The sequence below is a fragment of the Monocercomonoides exilis genome, assembly GCF_001643675.1.
Source record: "Monocercomonoides exilis strain PA203 chromosome Unknown scaffold28-1221067, whole genome shotgun sequence".
Lineage (NCBI taxonomy): Eukaryota > Preaxostyla > Oxymonadida > Polymastigidae > Monocercomonoides > Monocercomonoides exilis.
In genome coordinates, this window is record NW_027150573.1 from 732,346 (window position 1) to 750,889 (window position 18,544).

Below are 18,544 nucleotides of genomic sequence, written 5' to 3' on the forward strand. Positions count from 1 at the left end.
GAATTTTTAATAAAAAAGAAAATTACGGTTTCATAATTGATCTATTATTCCCTTTCTGGCTTCATACGAAAGGTTGATCTAAAAATGAGGGCACACGTCGTTAATTACAGGAATGTTAAAGAAAAAGGTGAGTTAATGTTTAATGATTTTTCGTTTTAAATCGTATAACGAATGGCTTATTCATGACTTTTCAGTTGCCAAGGCAAAAGGAAATGACGTCACAATTCACTTCAAGGTAAATATAAATCAAATTTTATGATATATTCTTTGATTAATTTTATCTTTTAAAAAAATTTTAGCAAGCACGTGAAATTGCTGGAGTTCTTCGCCACATGAAATTGAAAAGAGCAAAACAATTTCTGTGCCACGTTATTCAGCACAAAGAAGCCGTTCCATTCCGTCGCTATAAATACGGTATTGGACATAACCCACAAGGAAAGGCATGGAAATGGTCACAAAGCGGATTCCCTGTTAAAGCAAGCAGAGTTTTTCTTGAATTGATCCGTAACTGCGAAAGCAATGCAAAGGTATTGCATTTATTTATGTTTTACGCACTATTTTTTGTAAATTGTCAATCAATATTTATGAATTGAATTTTTTTCAGAAAAACAATCTCAATGTTAGAAACTGCGCCATTGCTCACATCAAAGTTAACAAGGCTCGTATCCACAGCAGAAGAATGTATCGTGCTCATGGTAGAATTAACAGTATGTTGTTGCATCTTTTAAAATGAAAAGAATTGTTTTAAATAAATATTTTTTAATGTTTTGCTTTAAATAGGATTCAACAAAACTCCATGCCATATTGAAATGATCATGACAGAAAAAGGCATCTCTGTTCAAAGAGCAGCTCGCCGTGCAAGAAAGGAAGCAAAGAAGGAGTAAAAGACTCTCCGTTTGTTGGGTGAGTGAAATACAAACATTCTTTGTTTTCATTTTCTTTAGGACTTACCAACATTTCGCCTTTCTTTCGACCATATTCTTTCCTTTCGTATCAATTTTTAAAAATTTGAAGAAGGACAAATTCAATTTTTCAATTTATGTTGATTGACAACGTTTTTCAGATAATACATGAGAAAAAAAAGCCTAAAAACATGATAAATTTCTGAATGTTGATGAACAAATGAGGAGAAAAAATAAAATAAACAACAAAGATTGTTGGTTTTGATACGAACATAAGGATGCTAAAAACACTGTGCAATGATTGTTGAAGAGTGGGCAATTTCTTTCCCATTAAGCATATTTCGTATTTGTAGTAAAGAAATTATTTGAAGGCGTAATATGCGCAGAAGATATGAAATAATACAAAAAATAACAAAGTTTTGCCCTTATGTACCTCCTCCTGAAAAGGAAGTGTGATTATGAAAATTTCTCAAGATTAAAAATATCTGTATTTATTTATGTAGATAACATTTAAAGAAAAGTGCTTCTGGTCAATACTTATATTATTCACATACGTTGTTTTGTTTTTTATGCCTGTTTATGGAATGTCTTCAAAAAACAATTATGAAGTGTTTTTCAGACGTTCTGAAGTGAATCCTGTTCAAGGTAATATATTTTCTTATGAAGAGTTAATTTTTTCTATTGCATAAATTTTATTAAAAGGAACTTTAATGGAAATTGGATTCAGCCCTTTTTTGACAATTGGCATGTTTTTCTCAATTTTGTCAAAAAGTGGAATCTTCGCTCCTGATTCAAATTCTAAGGAAGAAGTTACTGTTCATAATCAATTTATGAAATGTTTTTATTTAGCATTGTTTTTTATGTTCGATTAAACCTTCTGATTTTTTCTTTGCAGTTATTGGATTATCTGTTACTCTTTTCCAAGCAATATTCATGGTGTCAAACGGATCATATGGACCTCTTAGCGAAATTGGAATAATCAAAAGAATTCTCATTGTTGCTCAATTATTCTTTTCTGGATTGTCCATGTGCGTACTGGTTTGTATTGAGAATAACGTGATTTTCGATTTTGATTTAACTGTGATTTGTTTGAAATATGTTTATTCTTTTGCTTGTTAAAAGGACGAATTTCTTGCGAAAGGCTATGGATTTGGAGAATCTGCTATGACTGTGTACTTTGCGTTCATTCCTGCAGAATCGTTGTTTTGGAAATTATTTGCACCAATTAGGAAAACAATAATAAAGCAGCTGTTGCCAACTCAAGTTGAGTCTGCCCTTTCCGATGCCCAACCAGCGGCAAACGCCAACAAACAAGTGGAATACTTGGGGCTTGTCCCGCATGTGTTGTCTGTCTGGTTTGGGAGAGGCAAAGCGCAGACGCTCCAGATGGCTTCATCAGAAGAGCAAAAAGTGTCTCTTCTGTCGAGAATATTGCACAGAAGCGACCCGTCGCTTTCGACCGTGCGGGAGGTAGCAATTGCTCTGCTCCACATCTTCGTCACTTTGTTCTTTGTACAGATTAAGTGCAACATCTTCGCTGTCCACCACAACACTCAGAGCGATTCGACCAAATCTGAGTCACATTCATCTCAATCATCATCATCTTCTTCTTCTTCTACAACCACTTCCGAATCAATGCGTCATTCACCAGACAGCTCTGATAACAAGTCATCGAGTCCGAACTCGCTTAGCAGCATCGAAGCCGGCCACTCGCCGAAATCTACTCTTCTTGTGGCGACTGTTCCGTTCTTCCCTACAGCTTATCTGCCACTCGTGCTCTTTGACTTCTTCAAGGGGCTTGTAGACACACTCTCTCGCAACTTATACTTCCACTTTGTCTGCCCTTCAATGATCAGCTCCATTTCGTCGTCTGCTTCTTCGGCTGATCTTTCAGCTCCGCTTTCTTTCTCCTCTCTCGCTTCAGACGCCCTCACATCAACCTTCTGCAGCACTAAGCCGCGTTCTCTGTTTGCTTTCCTCTACCGCGCTTTTCTTCGCCCTGTTTTGGGCTCGTGGCAGATCGATCGGGTGACTCCTCTCGGAAATGTCATTTCTCACCCAACGTCTGGTCTCTCTGGCCTTATGGCGTGTCCAGCGCTGACTGGTGCTATAAAACCTGCTGCTTCTATGACATATTTTGTTGAGCTTGTGAGCGAAGCTCTGTTTATTGTCGTGTACATTGTTGCGGTTTCTTGTTATTATTTGCCTTTTATGGACACTTCTGTTGAGAAGCTGCAAGAGGATGCAAGAATAGCACTTCAACAAAACTCCAAGGAGAATCGAGGCAAAAAAGAGAAAAGCGAAAATGAGGAAGGAAATGAAGGAGAACATTCTTCTGGTGACTCTACAAAAATTAACTTTTCACAGGAAGAGGAGGAGGAATTAATGAACGATATTGAACATACAACACTGATTGCAGTAATCATTTCAAGCCTTTATGAAGCAATGTTTGTCATTTTGGACAAAGTCACAGGTTTGATTTTCGACTTTTTTTAATTTTATATTCGTTTAAATATAAATTATTAATACTTAATTTAACATTTATTGAATTAGGAAATACAATAAATATTTCTTCGATACTTCAATTTACCATGACTGTATCAAAAATGACAAAGCAAGCCCAGATCGATTGGCAAAACTCTAAGAAACATATTAAATAAAGCGTTAACAATTTTTTGTTAACTTATTTTATATTAGGTCATTTCACTTTTATTTTTTAAAACTACGTTCTTCTATTTATGGCTTTGATCAATTTTTCATTTCAAATCTTGTATTGTGTGAGCATTAATTTTAAATTTAAACTTTATGAATATTTTTTACTATATAGGTCCCTTTCATGCAAACTATCCCCGACGTTCAAGCAGACCAATTGACAAAAGATGCTTTACGCATTGGTCCGAAGGGGAAAAAACTGACGATCAAACGAGGAAAAGGATGTTATCCATTTTCTTTGGGAGAATTGTGCATTGGTCCTTATCAAATTCCTTTAGGTGGTTCATCACCTTCGCCCCCAACTGAATTCAACTTTACCCGTCATTTCAATGACCCGATCCTAACGCAAGCTGTTGCTTCTAAAAATACTGCAGTTACTCTTGCATTGCTTGCAGAAAATCCACACAACATTTTTTACAACTATTTAAGAAAATGGTTTGTTGTCTTAGTCTTTTTTTTATTTCTTATTGTTATTTTTTATCTTTTATTTTACATATTTATTTCTCAATAAGGTACACTTCATTCGCAATTCACAACGGATTAAAATCAATTGTTGTGCAATTCGTTCATGCTGTACATACGTATAGAATGCACATACCATTCGACACAATCGAAAAAATTGCTTTATCTGATGAAAATGGCAATCGATATTTTTGTTTGTTGCTCAATAGTTTTTTATTGCAATGATATATTTTTTTCTCTTTGACGTTTTAAATGTGTTTGCATTTATTTTGTGTTACAGGTAATCGCATGTATCCTCAAGATCAGCCTGATGAAGTACCAAAAGATCCTCTTTCGTGCTTTACTTATTTAGAAATTTATCTATCACAACCACCAAAATTAAAATGGGCCAAAACAAATCACGATATTCGTGACGGCTTTTTTAATCCGTATGAAATTTCCAATCCAATGGAAACAAAAGGAGCAGAAGTTCAAAATGGTATGAACAGTTTGAATAAAAGTTTTGTTTAATACTGTTCTTCATCGACTTATATTTGTTGATTCAGTCTCCTCATTTCCAGGAATCAACACAAAGAGAGGTCCCGTTTATCATCCATGCGCAGCAGATCGGTTTGCTCGTCTCGATGGAATTACAATCCGTTTTAGGTTTGCATAATACTTAAGTGACCTTAAATATTTGAAAATGTATTTTTACATTTTCTATAATAATAACTTTCCTGTTACACTTCTTTTCTCGGCTTTTTTGATACAATAAATATCCAGGCGCTATCGATTTCTTCTTCAAGATCGGTGGATAGATGATCCAAAAATACGTGTTCCATCACATATTCCTGGTGTGTATTTTATTCGATCTTGTTATTTATTCTTCTCAACTGCATTTTGTTTTGTTTTGTTGTCTATTCATTTTATATAAAACAATGCTCGCAACAAACTTCCATATCATTATCATCTCTACAATCACAATGGATTATTATAAAACTATTCCAAACGTCATTTCCTGCATTATTTTTTATTTCTCATATCATTTTCCAGCCAATTCAGCTCCTCTTCCTCCATCTACTCTTCTCGAATATGTTCTTCTGAGTGAGCCTCACCTGGAGCATCTCTTGAAAGAGCAGAATGTTCTTGCCCAGTCAGATTCTCCTCACATCCCATTCGCCTTGGTGTCAATCGCCGACCCAGCGTCTTCTGCTCCCCGTGCAGTGCAAGGGCTGACAGGCTATCTTCCCTTCCTGTTTCCGTCTGCACAGACACAGCAGGGCGAGCCAGCTGCACTTTTGGGCGAGCAGAAAGGAGAAGAGAAAGATTTGGATAAGAAAGGGACGAAGGAGGAATTCATCAATTCTTTGGGAGAGGTTGACGAGAGGAAAGCGCAGGAGAACGAAATAGGAGCCAATGTGCTGTCAAATGAATCAAACATTTCAAACACTTCTTCCACCATCGCTTCTTCTTCTTCTTCTTCTTCTGATATGTCTAATTCCTCTTCCTCTCCTTCTTCTTCAAACAACGAATCACTTCCACAAGACCCTTCTTCTTCTTCTAACACCTCATCTTCTTTAACTTCACAATCTTCCTCGCCTTCTTCCTCATCATCTGCACTTTCTGTCACTTCTGCTCCTTCCTCTCCATCATCCTCCTCAGCCAATCCTTCTTCTTCCATTGCAGATGAGATGCCAATCGCACAACTGGCTGTTGTCGACTTGAACTCCAACGACGACGACCGCCTCGCCACTGAGCTTCTTCGCCTGTTTGACGAGAATTCTGAGATCAGACTGCTTCTGACAGGCATCCTGCAGTCGATGCAGAAGCAGAAGGCGATCGAAGCTGCTTTCATCAACTACATCACCACCTCCCAGCGCATCCAGCCTCTTCCCTTTCCCTCGCAATGGCTCTTCACTCAGATCCAGCTGGCCAATGTCGAAGAGATCCCTCCTCTCGCACCCAGCAAGCGCGAGCCCGACGCCGGCTCCATCTTCCCCTTCTATCCGCTGAATGGGTGTGGATGCCGCTCAGGACAGTGCACGACGCGCAGGTGTGTGTGCTATCTGGCAGGTGTTGGCTGCACCCACCGCTGTCTGTGCCACAAGGGAGGGCCTCACAGCTCCCCTCACAATGGAGCGCCTTCCATCCAGCAGGGCGCAGAGAACTCAGCCACTCCGCTGTCTGGCGGACTGCCCCCGGGATTTGGATCAACTCCCTTCCCGTTGCAGAAACTCACCCAGCTGAATGGGGTGGATGCAGGCAGCGGAGATATGATGGGCTCTTCTGCGCTGGGAAATGGGGGAAATCCAGGTGCGGGGGGAGACAGTGGAATTGGAGGGGGTGGTGCAGGGAATATTTCTGTGGACGATGGCTCCTCTGCGTCTTCATTGAAGCTTCCAGGAATAGCTGATCTGTTTACGGCGACGCCTGTTGTGCCTACACATGCTGCACACGAAGAAGTGCTGGGGATGATGATGAATGGGAAGCTGGGTGAGTATTTGGCCGCACAACCTTGCCGAAATGTGTTCAATGTAATCTTCCCAGCATACGGCATTCTTCAGGCAGCTCCTTGTTTTGCATCGTATCTGCGGCACACAGCAACGACGCTTGTGACACTCCAAACACAACACAGAAAGACACCTGCTGCTCTCCCGCGGAAAGGAAGAGGGCGGCCGAGGAAGAGAGACCACGATCTGATTGTGCACAACCCGACAGGCATTGCAATTGCAGCGCCGAGGCAGCAGATGAGCGGGTATGGTCCGGCCGGCGGTGATGGTGGAGCAGGCGAGCAGATGCACCAGAGTGCATCGTCTCTGTCTCTGCCGCTGCTGCCTGTGGATCTGTGGAGGCTTGTGCGGGAGAGTGAGCTGTACCACTACTGCTGCGAGGAGATGATCCAGCTGTGGGGCTTTGACGAGGAAGACGCGTGGGCCAAGGCGCAGATGCAGCAGTCGCTGATGAAGATGGAAGAGAAGGAGAACGGGATGGACGAGCTGGGAGGGCCTGGGGGTGCAGGAGGAGGGCTGGATGGGATGGGCGACGGATCGGGTGTGTCTGCTCAGATGTCTTTAGCTGCACAGCAGACGCTTACTCAGCCACTGACTGTGGCGTGGCGCAACACAGTGCCATTGTTGGAGCTGACGCCCAGACAGACATACATTCTGCAGGAGATATTTGGTGTGCATCCTCCAATTGCTGTTGTTCCTCTGCCTCCCAACGCTGTCTATGCACATCCAGCATGTGCCCAGCTTGTCACTTCACCATTTTCCTCTTCTTTCCCAAAGATGAAGCCAGCATCCTCTCATCTCTTACCCCAGTCTTCCCAGCAGCAGTCTGTGCGATCTCAAACAGGCTCACCCAGCTTCCCTGACAGTCCACTCTTGTCTGATGCGCCAGATGTTCTGGACAGCGGCGAGACGCCTTATCTGACTGAGTTCTTCACAGGCGCATATCTTGCTGCTCTTCCCCCGCAGGTGCTGACCTTCTCATTCTGCTTCGGCCAGTCCTCGCAAGTGCAGCAGCAGATTCAACAGCAGCTTTCACAGCAACTCCCACAAGACCCCTCTCAAATGGCGCTCACCTCGCAACTCGCGCCTGGTGCGGCTGCTTCTGCGAACATGCTGGCAAATGCAGCACTGCGCTCAATAGACGGCCCGCCAGTTATTCGAGTGGTGGGCGATCTTTCTGTGTATCCCTCGATTGATGACACGCAGCGTGTGAGAGGTTGCATCGTCAACCGCAACGAAGTGTTCCACTGCTCCCGCTGCGACGAGTGCTTCCACGGAAGAATGTGGCACTGCAGGCGGTGCAACAGATGCACCACTGCAATCGACGGAAAGCCGTGTGAGTTCTGCCATCCTCACAAAAGAGAAGGCGTTGTGATTCCGCGCTGGGACAAAGCACGCTCTCAGCTGCATCTGGGCATTGATGGATCTTTAAGCATCGGAGATGGATCGGCTGTGGGCGCTGTGGACTCTCAGCAGCAACAGGGAGTGAATGCACAGGGTGAATTAGTTGGTGAGCGAGACAAAATGAAAGGCTCGAATGTTAAGAATGAAGATGGAACTGGGCAATCAGGAGTAAACTCCTCGTCCTCCTCAGCATCTCAGGCAGCTGGTGTGTCAATGGGCGTGTCGTCACAGCTTGTGTACTCAGACATGGGAGGAAGCCCGTCGCATCTGCAGTCGCAGATGATGCACATCTCGCGCAGTGTGACTGAAGAAGGCGAGACGAGCGAGACTGACAGCGATGCTGAATTAGACTTTTCGCTGTCGCATTCGTACCAGCTTTCCTGCAACAAGCACATGCAAAACATTGAAGCCCGGTTCAACACACTGGCCTTGGCAAGAGAGCCCATCCCGCCAGACATTCAGGACGAGGTGGCTTCGATACGCACAACGGTGGATCATGTGCAGCAGATCTTCTCACAGCACCTGGCGTCGATGACTGCTGCACTCTCGTCGAACCAGGCTGTGTTCTCATCTTCGCAGGGGATGCTTTCTTCTTCGGGTTCTCTCTCTTCACTTCAGACGATGGAGCAGCAGATCCAAGAAGAGCAGGATGCTGTTGAGAGGAACAATCGGATGGCCGAGCTGGAAGTAACTGGCGTTGATGATGCAACGAAATGCCAGGAACCACGAAACAATGTGAATGATATCAATCTGATGGATGTTGGAATTGAAGGGCAGTGAATGTTTTAATCACACTTCTTCACTATCTATTTCATTGTTCCATTTTAAATTTGTGCTTCGGTTTGTTTTTCAACTCTTGCAATCATTTATTCGGTAATTCTGTTGATGATTTCAATCATCGTTCCGGGTGCTTGTTGCGTGTATTTTCTGCTTCGTCATCTCATTTTCAGTTCCCATGTCATTTTCATGTCATTCCTTCAGTGCCTGCTTGCATATCACACCTGTTCTGTCTTATGCGGTCTTTGTTGCATTATTTCTTGTTGGTATCATCATTTCTATCCATATTGGCTTATGTTTTTAATGTTTATATGGCTTGTTGCAATATTAAACCAAAAAGAAAGGGAAAAAATGTCTCTCTCTGCAAGTGATTATAATAGGTAAAGATAAAATTCAACTGACATGAAAAATGAATAAAATGAGATTTATAAAAAAAATTTATTCAAAAAGACGTAAATTGAATTATTTTCAAACAATTAGAATTGCTGTGAAAATTAGATTTATTAATAAGAAGAAGCAAAGAACAGAATAAAGAATCAAGCAGATAAAGCATCGAGTTGATTCTGAATAAGTTCAAGTTGCCTGGAAAATAAAGAAAGCTCTTCATGATTCATCTCAAAAATGATAGAGCGATTGCTTTTCTTCACATGCTCTGGTTGCTGCTGAGATGAGCGATTCTCTGCTGGCTTTGTGGAAGATGAGCTTGTTGAAGAAGAGGCAACGGAAGAAGTTTCAGAAGCGTTTGATGATGAAGTGGCACCCGCAGGAGCATTATCCGATGCCGAGGAAATAACAGTTCCAGAAGGCTAGAGCATATTTGAATGCGAATATAAAAGAAGTGCATTGATGTGCATTCAATTATGTGATGTAACAATCAAATGAGTATGCAAAAAAAGAAAGTTTTTCTTACCTGTACACTGTGCTCGGCTTCGTCAAAAGAAAACTGAAGTGTGGCCATCGGAGCTCGATCAAGTCTTGTAGCAGACTATAAACAAAGTTAAAAGAGTTCGATGTGATTAATTGATTCATTGAAAATGGAATACCGATGCCAATGGAATGTGCGATTCCCACTTAATGGTTTTCACTGCAGGAGGGAAACCAAAGTTTTGATCTCGTAAATTCTGGATAAATGATTCTCCTTTCTTTTCCCATACATTTACAAAATCATTTCTCTGAAATTCAGTGAAAGAAGTCAAATATAAGTTTGATTATTACATATTTTGAATGATAAATACCTTTGTTTCTTCAATTGAAGTCTTTGCAAGCTGTGCAGCAAACTTAGCAGGCTTTAACGTCATGTATGCTGCTTGCTCAAAAATAAAGCAGCAACCTTCGGTAAGGATGTCCATTTCTTCCGCATTAAGCTCAAACATTTCCATGAACATTTTTTCTTCTTCTTCAGTAAATATCTTTCCGACCTACAATAAAAATATTTTATAAATCATCGAAAATTTTTTCTCACTGTACCTTTTCTCCTCCTAATTTTGTTATTACTCTTTTAAGGAATGACTATTAAAAAAAAAAAGAAAGAAGCGAAAAAATTGAAATGAAAAGAAAATGAAAATTGAAAAGAAAATAAACCAGGAATTTTTCTTGTTTGAAATTGTTTATGAGTTCAATTGCAGCTTTGAAATTCTTTGTTTCAGCAAAAAGTTGAGACATTGATCGTATTTAACTTTAATGGGTCAAAAAATCTTAATGAACTAATGTTTTTCTTTTGATTTTGCTGTCTGAACAACTCTTCTTATTGTTTTTCCCTTGAAAAAGAAAAATTGATGTTTGTTGATATTTTGAAATTGTTTAAAGATAATAATGTTTTTCTCAAAAAGTTAAAATGTATTTGTCAAACACATTTTCGAATTATTGAGTGTTGTTTAATTCACTTCATTAACTTAATTTGATATTGCTCCTTGGTGAAATGAATACAAAGAATCATTATCACTTTCAAAATTTTACAAATAATTGGTTAAGTGAAAATATGATAAAGGAAAAGGAAAAGGAAAAAAGGAAATGAGCATTTCATCAAAACATATAAACACATCGATAGAAAATAATATTTTTTTTTTCACAACTCGTTTGAAAATCACTAAATTTTCAAAAACAACAATTTTTCATTTTTCTAGGTGGACGTTTTGATGTGAATTTTTTTTGAACTTTTTGGAAAGAAAAACAAAAAAAAAAAAAAAAAAAAAAAAAAAAAAAAAAAAAAAGGAAAAAAAAAAAAATCCAACAATAAAAAGAAGCTTCATTTTAAAGTCGACCGAGCTGATATTGCTTTTGGTGATTTCAAACTTGGAGATTCCTGATAATTTGGTTTTGATTCCGAGTTAATTGTTAGAAAAACATTCTGGATCAGAACAATGAACACATCAAATGACATTTTTTCAATCAAATTTCAATTTAGCAAAGTTTTTTCAGTATATTTCAATAATAGTTATTCACTGTCTGAGCAAACGTGAATTCTACCTGATTCAATTCTTGCCAATGGTTTTCAACAAGATTCACTTGTTTTTAATATGCAAAACCTGTATCGTTCGTCATTTATCATTCTCTCATTCCATAATTATCATTCATTCAAAACAGCTTTCAATACCAAACTGAAATAATAGAAGTGAAATCTATTGAAAGGTTCACATATGAAAGGATCAATTGAACGGTTGAAAAAACATAGGGCAATTTGAATGAGATGAAAGATGAAAAGAAAATGACAAATAATTTGGAATAAGTTGCTCCTTTCGATTTCTCGTTGTATTCATTTGTTCCTTCATTGAAACTGTTCGTTTGATCTTTTTATTTCTTCTTCAGTTTGATATTGTAAGAAATTGTTTGAACAAACAAGTTTAAGTATCTGGATTATAATTTTGACAAAAATGGATCCTTTCACATTCCTAATAATCTGCTCATTTGCTTTTTCATGAAAATTAAATCTCTTAATTATTAATTCGAATGAATGCTATCTTATAACTGAATGAAGTGATTATTCAAGGTGCAAGGAGTCAAAAAAGCATTTGATTCAGTAATAAACAAAATAATCATTCAAATTTTCAATCAAAAAATAACAATCCTCATCTTCTTCAACAAAGCAATAGTTGAATCCGATGGTCCAATCTTCATATCCATATTCCTCTAACTTCTCAAACAATTTTCTTTTAACTTCTTTTCGTTTTGCCTCATAACTTTCGCTTGCTTTCTTTTCTTTTAATCGTTTGCAAAGTTTTTTTATAAACGATAAACAACATATATTTTGTCGGAGATCGATATTTGATTGGACGATCATTTCGAATATCACATCAATGGCACCGCTTTCCAAAAAATGTTCAATTTCAACGGATTTGTTTCTCACTGAATTATCAAAACATTCTAAACATCTATCGCAAATTTCTCCAAAATTATTTTTAGCTGTTCTTAATATCTGAGCAATGTTTCCTATCAGCTTAACAAATTCTTCATTCCTCAATTGACAATAGCGAAAATAAATTAATAATGTTTTGAGCCATCTCTTTAAAATAATCTCTTCTTTCGTTTCGTTAACTCCTTCCTCATCCTTTTGTCTTTTCCAATCCACACATTTCGAAAGCTCTTCAAGTTCTTTTATTGCCTCTCTTGCGAAATGCAGTTCATTTGCAACAACGTATTCCCAACTTCTATTGTTGCGCAATTGATTTATTAAAAATTGCCAAACTGACTGATAGGCAAGTCGTGTCAAGTTGCGATGCTCCTGGAGATATTTGATGATTTCGGTAATCTTATCCAAGAAAAGTTCTTGTTCCACTTTCTAATGAAAAAGGAGAGAGAACATTAAAAACGTCAAAAATGAAATAGAAATGCTCATACACAAAACCCAATGTTGTTCAAAGCTAACAAAGCCATTTCCACTTCTTTTTGTGCTTCTTCGTTCTCCTCTTTGTCTGATGCAACTTTCAAAAGACAAGGTACGCAAATTGAAATTAGCTTCGATGAAAATATGCTGCCAAGCAAAAGATTGCATTCGCAGAGATCAACAAGAAGTTTTTCATCCTTTTCTTCTTTTTTCTCTTCTTCTTCAAAAATCATTTTCTCGAAACTCTTACTCAATAAAGTGAAATAAAAACCACAAATTTGTGATTCGTTCAACTCATTACAATATCCCACTTGCTTCAACAGTAAAATTGCGTTTTTTAAATCCATTTTCTTTTCTTCAATCATTTTGTTTATTTTATCGAACATTTCATTGTTGAAAACAGATCTGAATTCTTCTTTATTCATTTCATCAATCAGTCTATTTAACTCATAGACATTCTGTTTTTGACTGACTTTGTCACAATCTTCAAATTCAGAAAACAATTCTATAATAAAATATTTGAAGCAGTCACAATCATCACTAATAAAAATAACACTATCTACAAACCAGTGAACTTCTTTGTGATGTCATCCTTATATATTTCTGCAAAGTTTTTGCAATCGTAAAGGAACTACATATTTGTTATTTTAACAGACAACGATACAGAGCGAGAGAGTGAAAAAATGAAATAATATAAAATAAAAAAGCTTGCATATTCATTATAATATCAGCATTCATACATCCATCCACACGCAAGCAATTTTTGTCGATTGAAAACACAAGAAAAGCCGCTTTATTTTTCTGTTATGTTGTAATGGTAGTTTTGATCATTTTCAAACATTTATCTGAAACTGCTTTTTCCTCTGTGAGAATGAGAGAACAAAAAAACATTTGCTTCAAAAGCGTCTTTCGAAAAGAAAATGAGGAGGAGATGCTTGGAGAATTGCTGAAGTCGAATTTCACAACTTTTATTTTTCTTTTTTCAACTTCTTTCGATCTTATGAAAAGACATCTTCTTCGTTATCTTCTTCTTGGAACAGAAAGCTCACCACTAATTGTTATTTAACAATTAATCAGATGCATTTAATTTTTTTTGATTCAACAAGCAATCACAATTTTCAAATTGAATAAAATGTGAAATTTGGAAGGTAGATAAAATTAAATTCATTTTCATTGAGATGTGGTTGAAGCGAAGAACGAATGTGGAAAGGATGATGGAGAGATGTGTGAAGGAGATATCAGAAAATGAATTGAAAAATTGGTAGGAGACAGAAAAGATAGAGAACAGTTAAAGAAAGAGAAAAGGAAAGTGATTTCTCGAATGAGATGAAGTGGAATAGAAAAGACATGGAGGAAAGAAAGAATGAGATGCATATGATGAAAGAGTAGGAGTCAATTATAAAAAGCAGTTCAGATGCTATGCGGAATATGCATATCACGATTATGATGATATTGCATTGAAGTGGGATCGAGGAGAAGGAAAATATGAGAGTGATATCCTTTGGATAGAGTGGCTTGGAATTCGAATGAAATGCGCGATGAGGAGTGAGAGAAGATGGAGATTTGTTGTTGAAAAGAAGGAAGGAATATCAAAAAAAAAAAAAAAAAAAAAAAAAAAAAAAAACAAAGGAAAGGAAAGGGAAAGGGAAAGGGAAAGGGAAAGGGAAATGGAAATGGAAATGGAAATGGAAATGGAGAGGGAATTTTTTTTTGAATACGAAAGCTAATGCTATGCGAAAGAGAGAGAATGGAAAGGAAAAATAGAAGTCAAAAGCAAATGTTGAAAGAGACGAAAATAACTGAAAAGACTGAAAAATTAACTGCTTTCACTGGATATATTTCTGATTGAGTTCTGTTCTTTTCTCTTTTCTCCTTTTTCGTTTTGTTCTTTTGGAAGGATCCACCTCTTCTTTAAATTCTTCTTCTTCTTTTCTTATCATTGTCTTATGATTCTCTAAGATGATGCAAGGAACGGACTTTAAAATAACGACTGCTTTATTGATGAACAAAATAATCAGAGGCATTTTTTGGCAGTCGTAAATATTGATGGTCATTTGAATAACATAACACCATTTCATGGAAGCTCGTCATTAAATCTTCGAATCCTTCTTCTTCCAACTTGTCAAATATCTTTCTTTTCAACTCCTTTCGTTTTGCCTCGTCACTTTCTTCTTTCATCTTTTCATTCAATCCTCCTGAAAGGAACTTTAAAATTATCAAACATTGACGAATTTCATAGTTTTCCAATATTGCTTGCAGAATCTCCTCCAAAGCAGCATCAATAGCCCCTTCTTTGAACAATGAATTAAGAGAAATTCCTTTGTTTTCCATCATGTTTTTCAATAGATAAACAAATTCAAAGCTCGCATTACTAAAAATATTCTTTATCTCTCGAAATGCTTGCACAGCTCTGCCAACGATCCCAGAAGATTCTTCGTTTTTCAAATGAGACGAATAAAAATAAGTTCCCAATATTTGGATCCATCTACTGATTATCATTGCTTCGTTGAGTTCTTTCACTTCATTTGTTTCTTTTCTTTCCCAATTCACGCACTTTGTCAGCTCTTCCAGTTCTCTTGTTGCCTCTCTCGCAAAATGCAACTCATCCAAAATCACTTCTTTCAAACTGTTGTCGTTGATTAGTCTGTTTATTAAAAACTGCCAAGCGCATTAATAAGCCAGTTGTGTAAGATTGTGACGTTCCTGATGATGTTTGACGATTTCTGTGATCTCAGACAAATACAGGTATTTTTCAAGATCCTTGTGAGAAAATAAGAGAGAGAGAATTCAACCTCTTTAAAAATAAAACAGACTCATTCACACATGTCCAACATTGCTCAGAGCCACCAAAGCAATTTCCACTTCTTTTTGAACTTCCTCGTTTTTCTCCCTCTTCAATCCAACTTTCAGAAGACAAGACACGCAAATCGATTTCATTTCATCTGAAGTGATCGATAAATTCAGCAAAGCGAAGCATTCACAAAGCTCAATGAGTGGCTTTTCATTCTTTTCTTCTTTTTTCTTTTCTTCATCAACAATCATCTTCTCAAATCTTTTGCCCAATGAAATGAATCCAAAACTTAAATTTCTTGTATGTTTCAATATTTTAAAACATTCAAAACGCTTCAAAATTTTGAGAACAACACCCAATGATATTTTCTGTTCATCAATCATTTTGTCCATTTCCTCGAAGAATTCTGTTGATAAAACTGAAGGTGATTCTTTTTCATTCATTTCTCCATTAGATCACACACTTCTTCAATGTTCTCTTTTTGCTCAATTTCTGTACAATGTTCCAGTTCAGAAAGCAATTCTTCAAAGATTTGAAATAAAACAAATAAATTTTTCCAAAAAAAAATAAAATAAAATAAAATTCGCAAACTCAATGTTTTATTTATACAAGGAGACAACACTCGCAGTTTTTTAGCTGCATTTCCAACGTCAGTTGCTTCCATTTTGAATAATACTATTTTCATTCAAATTGCAGATGAAGAAACCTTTAAAAAAAATTGAAGTTTTCATAAATGGTTATAGAAAAAAATTGAACTGAAATCAAAATTTTACTGTTTTTATGATGTGTATTTGAAACCAATCAATGCTTTTCTTTGAATAAACACTCTCGTTTTGGTATTATTGATCAAATAGCAAAAAATCATTTTTAAATGTGACAAACTCATCACTTTTAACAATGTTCAAATTATTGTCTATTTCAAATATGGGTATCTCTTTTTGAAAAGTCGCAAATGTTTCTTTTTCAAATTAATAAAAATTTTCATATTTTGATAAGAATTTTGTTTTTACTCACGAAACTTCACTTACATGGAATCAATAACTTGATAATACCATTTCATGAATACTTAAGAAGATTCAATAGTAGAAACAGAAATTTAAGAAAAATATGAGATTTTTGATTTATTAGAAAATTAAACATTTGCGACTTTTCAAAAAGAATTACCCATATATATATATATATATATATTTCGTGAATTTGAAGACAATCATTTTTACTGATGAAACAACAAAATTGATTGGAAAAGCGTTTATTGTTTATCAACGATAACGTTTCATACACATTAAAAATATTACACTGCTGAGTGATCCACTAATCAAAAACTTGGAAATTAATGATCAAAATTATTGTGATTATTTTTGAAATCTTTATTTTTCTTTCAAAATTTTTTGTTCGAATGTTTCACTTTAACATAAACAAAGAAACCAGAAAAATGAGGTTTATTGAAGACAGCAAAATCTTTATTTGTGTTTTAACATTTATTTTTGATACAATGGTGATAAAAACACAAATTAAATACAAAATCTCTTCACAGTTACAAACAACATCTGAAAAATTTCCAAACCGAATAAAGATGTGATTTCTAAAATAATCACAAATTTCAAGAAAGCAAGCACAACAAGGAAAAGGATTAAACTTTCAAAATAGATATAAAAATTAGAGTTTTTTTTATTCAATCAAAACAAAAATGTTTCGAAATACACAAATATACAAATGGAAACATTCTTCCTGTTTCAAATTGAAAAGAAAGACTTTTTCACTTAGAAAAAAAGTGTGAAAAAGGCAAATAAACAACAAGCAAGACGTCATTAATATTCTGAAAATGCAAAAGGCAAGATATATTCTCAAAAAGAATTCAAAGTTCAGATAATAAATGAGTGATTATTTTTGATATGGGTGATTATTTTTGAAATCATATCTTTTTTCTGGGTTTTGATTTTTTAATGATTGTTTGCTTTTTGAAAATATTTTTTGATTCAAAAGAGAAAAAGCTTGATAATTGTTTGAAAAACCAAATGATTTTTCCGAATCAAAAACAAAATGAATTCAATAAGCCTTTTCACTTTTCAATTTTTGTTCATTGATATTCAAGAAAAATTTTAGAACCGAAAATTTTAAAAGAAAAAATATGATTTCAAAAATAGTCACACATATCATATATTTTCTGCAATAATTTCGGTTTGAACATTTGTGAAGAATATTTCTAAAATGGACCCTGAAAAGTGACAGATTTTTTTTATGAAAAACCTTTTATTATTTCAAGTCAAACTTTGGCTTTTGTAACGATTGATAAACATTTAATGTTTAAATGAAAATTATTTAACAAATGACAATAAATCATCATTACATAAACACTCCGAAAAAAGTTATGATTTCAAAAATGATCACACAAATTTTATTTTTAATCCCAATTGATATTAGTGTTCATTCTTGTATCCAAAAACAAATTGATCAAATTCTTTTAACAATTTAAAAAAAAAAAATAGTTTGATTTATTCAGACTGATTATTTATAATGACAAGGTTTAGCACTTGAAGGAACTTGCTTGAACTTAATGAAATTGAAATGTTTACACATTTATCTTCTTTTTGGAGTATTTTGAAAATATGTGAAGTGGAGGAAAATATGGATTTTCTATCTTTTTTTGCACAGACAATAATAACTATATTTCTCTCAGAGCTTTTTTAAACTTTTTCTGATAACATTAAATAATTAGAATTTTATATATGAAAACAAACTTCGTTGAAATCATTTCCAAAAATTTTTATAACGTCACATGAATTTCGACAATTGAGTCTTTTTTATTTATTTTTTGATCGCTGAAAATCAATAAAAAGCTCATCATTTTTCAATGAAAAAAAATGAAGCGAAATATTCTGTCCCACATTTTTCGAGAATTATTTTTATATAAATAGTTTTGGATGTGAATATTTGTAAAAGTTCAGCACAACAATTTGGTGGCACATTCATGGCTGGTGGTTTGCTGAGTTCAGATCATTGTGCCTGTGTTAAAATTCAATTCTCGCATGTCCATTTTAAATAAATTGAAAAAATTGGACAATTATAATTTATGTTCAAATTCTCAGAAATCTTTCATCAATCCCTTCTTCTTCTTTTTTTAGTGAATAACAGAAAGAGGATTAATCAATAAAACAATCCAAACAAATTAACTTATTTGTATTAATTC

General features: G+C 35.8%; 5 protein-coding genes across 5 annotated transcripts; 3 read left to right on the top strand and 2 right to left on the bottom strand.

Annotated features, from left to right (window-relative positions):
• Positions 1–84: 84 nt before the first annotated feature.
• On the top strand, positions 85–1,036 carry MONOS_2790 (putative 60S ribosomal protein L17-2; the record flags this gene model as incomplete). The annotated part of the gene is made up of 5 exons (XM_067872740.1): positions 85–127; positions 195–235; positions 300–527; positions 605–707; positions 781–1,036. The coding sequence occupies 5 exons, from the start codon at positions 85–87 to the stop codon at positions 882–884; spliced, it is 519 nt and encodes a 172-aa protein (XP_067725729.1). The 3' UTR covers positions 885–1,036.
• Positions 1,037–1,234: 198 nt separating this feature from the next.
• Positions 1,235–3,703, top strand: MONOS_16824 (putative Secretory protein 61 B (Sec61B)). The gene is made up of 6 exons (XM_067869697.1): positions 1,235–1,352; positions 1,406–1,547; positions 1,605–1,739; positions 1,798–1,940; positions 2,025–3,375; positions 3,456–3,703. The coding sequence occupies exons 1-6, from the start codon at positions 1,281–1,283 to the stop codon at positions 3,560–3,562; spliced, it is 1,950 nt and encodes a 649-aa protein (XP_067725730.1). The 5' UTR covers positions 1,235–1,280; the 3' UTR covers positions 3,563–3,703.
• Positions 3,704–3,738: 35 nt separating this feature from the next.
• Positions 3,739–9,097, top strand: MONOS_2789 (uncharacterized protein; the record flags this gene model as incomplete). The annotated part of the gene is made up of 6 exons (XM_067872738.1): positions 3,739–4,049; positions 4,127–4,269; positions 4,357–4,554; positions 4,622–4,721; positions 4,839–4,909; positions 5,109–9,097. 6 exons carry the CDS (start codon positions 3,739–3,741, stop codon positions 8,747–8,749), a joined length of 4,464 nt encoding a protein of 1,487 aa, XP_067725731.1. The 3' UTR covers positions 8,750–9,097.
• Position 9,098: 1 nt separating this feature from the next.
• MONOS_2788 (putative COMM domain-containing protein 10) lies at positions 9,099–10,408 on the bottom strand (the record flags this gene model as incomplete). The annotated part of the gene is made up of 6 exons (XM_067872737.1): positions 9,099–9,552; positions 9,657–9,731; positions 9,790–9,918; positions 9,982–10,164; positions 10,214–10,255; positions 10,328–10,408. The coding sequence occupies 6 exons, from the start codon at positions 10,406–10,408 to the stop codon at positions 9,283–9,285; spliced, it is 780 nt and encodes a 259-aa protein (XP_067725732.1). The 3' UTR covers positions 9,099–9,282.
• A 1,272-nt stretch (positions 10,409–11,680) lies between these two features.
• On the bottom strand, positions 11,681–13,379 carry MONOS_2787 (uncharacterized protein). Its single transcript, XM_067872736.1, has 4 exons — positions 13,307–13,379; positions 13,134–13,197; positions 12,581–13,071; positions 11,681–12,521 (listed from the first exon to the last, which is right to left on the bottom strand). Exons 1-4 carry the CDS (start codon positions 13,310–13,312, stop codon positions 11,760–11,762), a joined length of 1,323 nt encoding a protein of 440 aa, XP_067725733.1. The 5' UTR covers positions 13,313–13,379; the 3' UTR covers positions 11,681–11,759.
• Positions 13,380–18,544: the final 5,165 nt, after the last annotated feature.